The 8,602-nt window shown below is 55.9% G+C and overlaps 1 protein-coding gene across 6 annotated transcripts; it reads left to right on the top strand.

The window, feature by feature from the left end:
• Window positions 1-757: 757 nt before the first annotated feature.
• Window positions 758-6,785, top strand: LOC133413249 (semaphorin-4A-like). 6 transcript variants are annotated; one of them, XM_061697373.1, is made up of 14 exons: window positions 758-1,029; window positions 1,273-1,433; window positions 1,504-1,566; window positions 1,644-1,739; window positions 2,245-2,335; window positions 2,413-2,535; window positions 2,625-2,752; window positions 3,278-3,447; window positions 4,209-4,347; window positions 5,133-5,322; window positions 5,408-5,523; window positions 5,583-5,761; window positions 5,999-6,069; window positions 6,162-6,785. In XM_061697373.1, exons 1-14 carry the CDS (start codon window positions 762-764, stop codon window positions 6,686-6,688), a joined length of 2,322 nt encoding a protein of 773 aa, XP_061553357.1. In that variant the 5' UTR covers window positions 758-761; the 3' UTR covers window positions 6,689-6,785. The 6 variants fall into 6 exon arrangements, with proteins under 6 accessions (XP_061553357.1, XP_061553356.1, XP_061553355.1 ...); XM_061697372.1 differs by having other exon boundaries at window positions 2,625-2,848; XM_061697371.1 differs by having other exon boundaries at window positions 1,273-1,566; window positions 2,413-2,752.
• The last annotated feature ends 1,817 nt before the right edge of the window (window positions 6,786-8,602 follow it).

The raw sequence follows: 8,602 nt of genomic DNA, 5'->3' as shown, positions 1-8,602 counted from the left end.
GGCTCACCGTGGGCTCGCCGCAACGATGACAATTTGAGTCCGGAAAAACCATCGTGTCCGTTTTATTTATCGAACGATAAGTCGAATAGTAATTGTTGTGACTGGCCTGCCTTTGAGGCTCCAGCGCCTCCACGGGACCGGAAGTGATGTCATCCAACACGGAGGCCGCCTGTGCGTGTTTGACTAATATTTGTTCCTAATATTTTTTGCAAAATATTAGGAACAAGCACTGTTACGCTGTAAAAGCACAAAAGTAAACATTCTACATGTTGCATGTGAACATCATAGAATGCTGCCACATTTCTAAGCGCTCGTGAAAGCCATTTGACCTTCTAAGACGGGACAGTTTGTTGGCCTCGTGGAGCATTCTGCGCTGCGTTGGTGCGGCCGCTCCGAGGGGGAGTCGAGACGGGAAAGCCGAAGCTCGTCCGTTTGGAGAGCGTTCGTGCACTTTTGTGACCGTGTCCGGCTTTTGTGAACTGGCATTTTGTTTTCTGCGGGGCAGCTTGAACCGGCGCCTCCAGTCTCGTCCCCGATGGGACTCCAGGTGGGCCGATCGGGGTTTGGTTCGTTTTTGCTCGTCAGTCGATCGAGCGAACCTTTCATACTTAAAAAGCGAGGCAAATGATCAAAGACGCAAACGCATCCCGCCCGCCCGACCGACGGTGTGGAAAAAGAGTGACAGATAGCGAAATGCGTAGCGCAAGAGGTTGACACTTCGCATACTTGTGGCTACATGTATATCAATTATTGATGTGGACATGCGCCCGAAGTCAAGTTGCCCAAAAGAAAGCAGAAGACGATCAGCCGACCTTCAACCCGACGCGAGAGACGTTTGTTGCATCATCGAGCCGCCGAGAAGCGAAACGGGAAGTCTGAAGGCATCGAGCCCCCTCGCCGTGTCGCCGCTTCCTGTCTTCGCTCAGTCACTCTGCGCCTCGACGATGGCCGTCGCGCTCGTCTTGCTGCTCGCCGCCGTGGCGACGGACGCCGTTTTGCCGCCGCGCGCGCACGTCTCCTTCGTCTTCGGTGAGTCATTCTTCTCTTTTCGCTTCCTGCGCTGCCGGCAGCCGATCGGGCCCCGCTCGCGCGACGACGTGGTCTGTAACGTAACCACGGCGACACTGACCGTCACGACGAGGACGACGGAGGCGGCGGTCGGCGTCGCCCCGGCGACCGCTAACTAACAAACGGCCGTCGCCGTCTCGGCAGCCGGGACCGCTTCCTGTTTGAAACTCAGACAGGAAGCGGTCCGTTTGTGCGTGCGCTCAGACTCCCCCGACAGGCCGCTGGTGCGCTTCCCGCTCGTCGACGTCCGCAACTGTACCTCGCTGTTGCTAAGCGACGACCGGGACACGCTGTACGTGGGCGCGCGGGACGCCGTGCTCTCGTTGGACGTGAGCGGCGGCGAAGTCATCACGCTGAAAAGGAAGGTGAGTGGACGCCGCGGGCGGCAGTCGGTCCCGCGGTGCCCGAATGCAGCGTGTCGCACCCCGTCCGCAGGTGTCCTGGCCTCCGACCGACTCGGACGTGGACGACTGCCGAAGGAAAGGGAAGGACGCCGCGGTAACTTTGACCCGTGAGGATTTGTAGGCGTCTGTGTGCAGTGTGGAAGGTCAAAGGTGACGTGTGCGTGCGTGCAGGACTGCGGAAACTTTGTGAGCGTGTTGCAGCACCTGAACGCCTCGCACGTGTACGCCTGCGGCAGCTTCGCCTTCGCCCCGAGCGACACCTTCCTGGTGAGTGCGGGTTCGAATCCGGGGCCCCGCGCGTGCATTTATTTTGCTGCGTGCTCTCGTGTGAATGCAAAATGGCTGCCTCATCGCAGATCCCTCCGGTGTACTGCGACGACGACGAGGCGCTCTCCGGTGGCGTTAACGGAAAAGAAAGCTTGAGTGACGTTTGTTCACGAAGCAAAAAAAATAGGAACTGCATTTGTATGGAAAAGGAAAATGAAGCAGTAGGAGAAAAATCGGGAAAAGGACTTTTCATTGGGGACACGACAGGAAAGATATTTCTGTATTCAAAGTTTTCGAAAATATATGCTTTATAAAGATATCTTTTTTCTTGATAGCCAACAACTGCCAATAATTCAAATACTCATATCAGCAACGTGAATTGAATTTGAAGAAATTGGATGGCTGGATAGAAATAAGTGGATGGCTTCTTGTAAGCAGGAAGAGCAGGCATCCGGTTGTTGCATGCTGCCATGACACGCTTATTAGATGCTCGCACGGCCCGCAGGACGCCAACACTCTGGCCATGACCCCCCCGCGGGCCGCCCGAGGTCGCTGCCCGTTCAGCCCGACCCAGAGGAGCGCCGCACTCGTCGCGGGTTCGAACGCCGCCGATCGCCGTCAGGTGACGTCCTGTGCGTGAGCCCCGCCTCCTGACGCTTGGTTTGACGCTCAGACGGCGAGCTGTTCACCGCCGCCGCCAACGACTTCAAGGGCGTCACGCCGCTCATCGCGCGCCACTTCAGCAAAGACGGGCGCCCGGACGTCATTCAGGACTCGTCGCCGATCCTGCTGGAAGGTGCCTCCTCCTCCTCCTCCTCCTCCTCCTCCGCCCGCGCCCGCTCAGGCGTCGCTCGCGTGGCTGCCACCCTCACTTCCTGTTTTCAGAGGCCGACTTCGTGGGTTCCGCGTTGGACTCCGCCCGAAGGAAAGTCTTGTTCTTCTTCAGCGAGCCGGCGAACGAGTTCAACGTCGAGGAGCGGCCGCAGGTGGCGCGCGTGGCCAGCGTCTGCCAGGTGGTCGCGGCACCCACGCACGCACGTCAACACCAAACACGTGTGCGGCACGCACGCCGACCACGTCCTCTTAGCTGCGCGGCACCCGTCGGCCAGGTAGTCATGTGCTCGGCGTGCGCGCGCACACCCTCGTGAGTGTGCGGCACGCGCATGCTAAGCACGCATCCACAATCGCGCAGCCAACGCATGCCAGCCACATGCCAAGGACACGCCACACTCCAAAAAGGCAAAATCTCGCTTGGTCAACTGATCTTATTTCTGGTGAAAAATCTTCAGTTTTGACTTTTTTCCAAATTTTCATTGGCAGATTTTTTTCTCTTCTTTTCGGACCAAAATGTTGCATGACTGAACTTGATAAGAAGATCTTGTATCTTTTTGTCTTCAAATAAGTCCAGTAAGATCTTTTCACTGGCGATAATCTAAATTCAGCGGGTACAAGTTGGCCTTTTTTGCAGCGTTTGTCATGCCAAACACACGGCGGGCACACACTCGGCTCGCTGACATGCGGTCGCGCGGTTGGCGCAGGACGACGTGGGCGGCGCGCAGATCCTGCAGAAGAAGTGGACGTCGCTGGTGAAGACCACGCTGCGCTGCCTGACGCCCTTCCGCGTCCTGCGCGACGTCTTCGCCCTGGCGCCGCCGGAGGGGGCGGATGCCGCCCACACGCTCTTCTACGCCATCTTCGTCTCGCAGTGGTAAGCCACGTTTGGTCCAAACCCTGCGTGTCGGCTCTTAAGTCCACTAGTACACTCTTTGTCCTCTCAAGTAAGACAATTCAGCACACTCGTAGAGTGACTGTGTCTTAGTGACGAGTGACACTTTTAGCCTGCTCCTACTACTACTGTGCTGCACTAGTTACACTACTAGGCCCATCTAGTAGGCATGTGTCACGCGCTACTAGCCTCTTTATTTTCATAAAGCCGTTTCAGCATTGATATCCTTCGTGTCTAGCCTATGGACCAGGTACCAGTATGTGCTTTGTCCTCACTAGTAGGACAACTACACATTACTAGTGTGGGAAAACGGAGCGCCACTTGACATCTGCATGCTGCTAGTACTGCTCGTGACACAAAATTCAACTGGTTTACATCTGTTGCTTCACTAGTAGTACGAGTAACACGCAGCAGTCAACTGGTGCACACTTTTGCCTTACTGGTAACATGTAGTTGTCCTACTAGTGTTGAGATCCGTCTTACAGTACTGGAAGGCACTAGTGGGAGAAATGTTACTCTTACTCATGAGGACAAATAGTCTCCTCGTACATGGACGTTAAGCTGGCTTTCAAGGATCGCGACGTCAACCGCGTGAGCGTTTGTTCGACGTCCTCGATGTCAAGAAACCTAAATCGCAAAAAAAAAAAAGCATCACAAAAGATGTGAACATCACATTGTTTTCCGTGAGCCGGCACGCTTCCACGCCGACGTCGCGACCTAGCCACTTCCTGTTCCTCTTTCAGGTCTCTTCGCTCCGAGTCGGCGGTGTGCTCCTTCCGGCTGGCGTCCCTCAGGGCGGCTTTCGCCGGCTCCTACAGGAGCTTCGACACCGCCGCGCACCTGTGGAGCCCCCTGCTGGCCAAGAGCTCCTACTTTGGTCAGGTTAAGTCGGGTTCAATGTCTCCCACAATGCATCTGAAAAGTAGTCAACCGTGATGGTGACTCGAAAAGAAAGCAGGATGTCCCGTGGCGCCTTGATGACTCAGCTACGTACCGTTTCCCCGCCGCAGGCACTTCTGCTGTCACGCTGCGCTCACGCCAGATGCTAATTGAAACATTCGGGTACATAAAAGGTCCGCGCAGATCCGTGCCAGGCGACGTATCTGACACGGGGCGAGCACGCAAAAATTCACTCCTTCGCTCATTTGCTCGGGGTTGGGAAATTTGAACGTCAAGCCACAAATCGTGTCCCGACAGCCAATCAGCTTGGAGAAGGGTGAGCCAAGGGCTAGCCCGGGGGAGGGGTGGGGGTGGGTCCCGCCCACAGCGCACCGTCGCCGGCGGCGAGCTGTGCCGACGATCCGAGGCAAAAGGTCGCTGGGCGTCCGGTGTGAACGCAGCATTCAACTTCATTGGCTATATTAGCCGTCGTTCGATGAATTGTTTCAACTCGAGAGTCAACTAAAAATCTTGTTATAGTGATTGGGGGACGAATTAATGATTGCGAACGCATCTCCTCCCTCATCACTACACTGAGATTTTTGACATCGTGGACAATATAATTGACTCGAGGTTGGGTACGATTAATCGAAAACTCCCCATCACTACAATGGGATTTTTAGTGGACATTTTGAGGAACGATCTTGGTCCGCTATATCAAAGTCGCTTTACTGTATAGTGATAAGGAAGTAGGAAATGATATTGTGTGTGTGTGTGTGTGCGGTCAGTGCGGCCTGGAGGGGGCGCCGCATGCCAACTTGGAGGAAGTGAAGCGGACCTTCCTGACGGGCGGCCCCGTGGCTCCGGAGACGGGCGGCCCCCTGGTGGTCTCCGCCCACCTGCGCTACAGTCGGGTGGCGGCCATGAGCGTGCGGGGGGCAGACGGGCGGCGCCACCAGGTCCTCTTCCTCCTCACGGGTGAGACCCAAACACCAAAGACTCACTATTGATTTTTGAGAAGCATCAGCGAGATGTTGTCCAGTGATCTAGTTTGCGTTTTTAGAAAGTGGACTCCTGCACAAAGTGTTTCTGTCTGCACGGGGTCCACGGCTCATTGAGGAGATTGCGGTGTTGGAGAGCGGCGAGCGCGTCACGGCCTTCGTGTTGTCGACCGCCAAGGTAAAGTTCAACTTTACCTGGTGCGACGGGCTTCTGTTCAACGCGTGTGCGTCTATCAGGGCCTGGCGTTCGTCGGCTCGTGGCGCGCCGTCACCGCCGTGCCCGTCGCTCGATGCTCCGCCCACGCCACCTGCGGACGCTGCCTATTGGCCAGAGACCCTCTCTGCGGCTGGAGCCAAAGCAGGAAGCTGTGCGCCCGCTTGGAGCGGGAACAACCCAAAGAAGACAAAGAACACCTGTACGTAGCCCCGGTGCACTGATTCGACTTCCCGACGGACCCTCCTCTCCCTTGATGACACGTCATTCACCGACAGTTTCGATTTGTTACGTGTCACACATTGATATCCGGGTCACGTCTACATATTGACAAGCTATCGACGCGTCCGGTATCTTTCGCATATCGATGATGCATATATGGCCGTGACCGCGTACTGATGACGTATCGAGCGTGAGTGACAGGAAGTGTGCCGGTCAGGGTTCAACTGCTGGAGGGTGGCGACGTGGCGAAGGAATGTCGCGGAGAAGGCGGCACCCGTCCCGTCAACAGTGAGGCACGCCGGCCGCCGAGTTCTAAACGTCGACGGCGCGCGGCCTTTGACGTGACGCGTGATGTCCGACGTGACCTGTGACGTGTGCAGATGTGGTGGCGCGCGCCAATGAGGTCGTCAAACTTCCGTGCGACAAACCTTGGGAGTCGTCTACGCTGACGTGGACGTCGTCGCGATTCCGAGTCCTCCCGCCGCATCTTTTCATCCGGTCGGACGACGGCAGCCTGAACTTCTTGGCCAGCGGGGACACCGTGGGCACGTACCGCTGCCAGGCGGAGGAAGACGGCTACGCGGAAACGGTCGCCGGCTATGACGTCGTTCAGTCGGGCGCGCCGCGTTCCGTGTGCGCCGATTGCGCCGCGGGAGTCCCGGCGGAGTCGTCCTCCCCGCCGACGGCGCTCTGCGAACGGCGGGACTCCCGGGGCAGGCCGGTGGGCGTGGCCCTGGTGACGGCCACCTGCGTCTGTTTCCTGATGTCGGTCGCCATCCTGGCGTGCGTCCGCAGGAAGTCCGCCGCTCGCCACGAGGGTCCGCCCCGCGCCCAGGAAGGCAAATGCGAGTTCGGAGTTTCAGAGCCGAGGGTGGAGCTACGACAGCTGACCGACACGCCCACTTAGCTTAGTTTAGCAACGTTAGCGTGATGAAGCTGAACTTGAAATCTTTACTTTTCATTGTGATTGCTGAAATGTGTCAATAATGATGATTATTAAATCAGCTGTCTTCTTCTTCTGTTGAATGTTCACCTCATCATCCAAACATCCCTTTCCCCCTTCCGCTTTGTCTGAACTACGTGGGCGGGCGACTTCGGTACCCGCCGGACTGGTCGACATGTCGACAAACATTCACACGACTGAACGAAGCGCCAATCCGCCCGATCACCAAATCAACGAGATCTAAATATGTGGATATTATGATTATTATTATTATTATTATTATTATTTGTACATCGAACGAGGTAGAAAGCGTCGGGAAAGAGGGGATGACCTTTGACTTGTACGTCGTGACACGAGAAGTGAGATCGGGGTTACGGGAAATGTTTAGTGATGCGTTCGCGTGTCTTCTGGAACTCTTGCAGTCAATCCCCTCGTCAAATTCGACTTCCGTGTTTTTGGCTCGCACGTTTTGCGGTCCCAGTGAACACGTGACGGGCGTCCGCTGAGCCGAACTCCTGCTCTACACTCTGTATTTCTGATGTATTATGAGCGTCATCCAGAAAATAGGCCACATTCCTGCGTGGCAGATGTACGTCCCATTTCCGACCTTTCGAGGTGCCCGCAAACGCACCCACTCGCCACGGCCAAGTTGACTGGACTCGATCGCGCAACTTCTTGAAGCGAGTTCGAATATCGCACAGGAGGACTTTCAACGTCCGTCGAGCAGCAGGTGAGATTGTTTCTCTTGGTTCGTGTGACCCGTTCACGTCCCTCTTCTGACTAACTGCTTCCGCCTCGTCTCGTTGCAAGCATTCCGCCAGATTCCCGAACCGGGACAGGCCTTGCGTTCGCCCGCGCGACAACCGATCACCGATCACGCAAACGTCGCCTCGACGCTAGTATGAGTCTCGTGACCCCCCGCGGTGCAAATCTGCCATGCTGAAAGATCGGCAAATGTAGACACAGTGGCGTGAAAAAGGGTTGGATCCCTTCTCGAATTCGGATATTGTTGCATCATTTCCCCACTTGGTTTAAGATCATCAAACACAAGTCAATATCAGACCAAGTGAACTTAAGTTTGGGTTTTTGAAAAAGTTTTCAAAGTGACCCGGTCCGGTGCGAGGAAGCGCCGGGCCCCCAAACGCAAGCGGCGTGACCCGCAAAAGGCCGCTCGCGTTGGAAAAGCCTCCGCTTTTGCTCATGTGGTTAATTTCTTGCACCTGCGCTTCCCGGGAGAACTCCGACTTCCGTCTGGCACGGGGTGAATGAAGACTTCGAGACACTCGGCGTTTGGGCGAATTCGATTTATCGAACGGGCCTTCGTGTCCGAGCAGCTGCCCCGTTGTCGGAACGACGGAAAAGCCCCCGAAAACCCCGGGATCTCAGTTTATCGAGGTTCGGATTCTCTGGGCGTGGAATTTGCCCCCTCCCTGGATGCTGCTCCTCACGACCATATTTGGACTTGCACTCCCCTGCGGGGGTCTCTTTTCTCTGTCGATTTCCCCCCTCCTTGGGGCCCTCGGTTGCGATAATGAAAACCGGTCCTCTCTGATGACCCGACCCCGGTTGTAAATACCAGGTCAGGTTTCGGTCGAGGACCAGCCGGAAACCCCGCTATCCGTAGAACTGATTTAAGGATGTCCTGGGATTTCGACGTACAAAGAAAAGAGAGTTTGAGTGAATACAGGTCTTCCACCCTTTGACCCTCCCAAAGGAAGTCTGATTGTGTTACTATGAAAATATACTACACTCAATTCAAACAACTGCGCGAGGAAGCGGTGGGCCCCGAAAGATCTCCGCGGAGATGTGAAAGACTCGTGGCCAGTCGAAGAAAAGGCTTGATTTCAGTCGCTGCTGCTGCTGCTGCTGAGGAAGGCC

This window comes from Phycodurus eques, chromosome 14 (assembly GCF_024500275.1).
Source record: "Phycodurus eques isolate BA_2022a chromosome 14, UOR_Pequ_1.1, whole genome shotgun sequence".
Classification (NCBI taxonomy): domain Eukaryota; kingdom Metazoa; phylum Chordata; class Actinopteri; order Syngnathiformes; family Syngnathidae; genus Phycodurus; species Phycodurus eques.
This window is presented reverse-complemented; position numbering and strand designations above follow the sequence as displayed.

Coding starts and splice junctions, on each gene's coding strand:
- LOC133413249 (XM_061697370.1), top strand. CDS start 762: ATGCGCCCGAAGTCAAGTTGCCCAAAAGAAAGCAGAAGACGATCAGCC. Junction 5,323..5,407: donor GGTCCTCTTCCTCCTCACGG/GTGAGACCCAAA, acceptor TTGCGTTTTTAG/AAAGTGGACTCCTGCACAAA. Junction 6,070..6,161: donor CGGCACCCGTCCCGTCAACA/GTGAGGCACGCC, acceptor TGACGTGTGCAG/ATGTGGTGGCGCGCGCCAAT.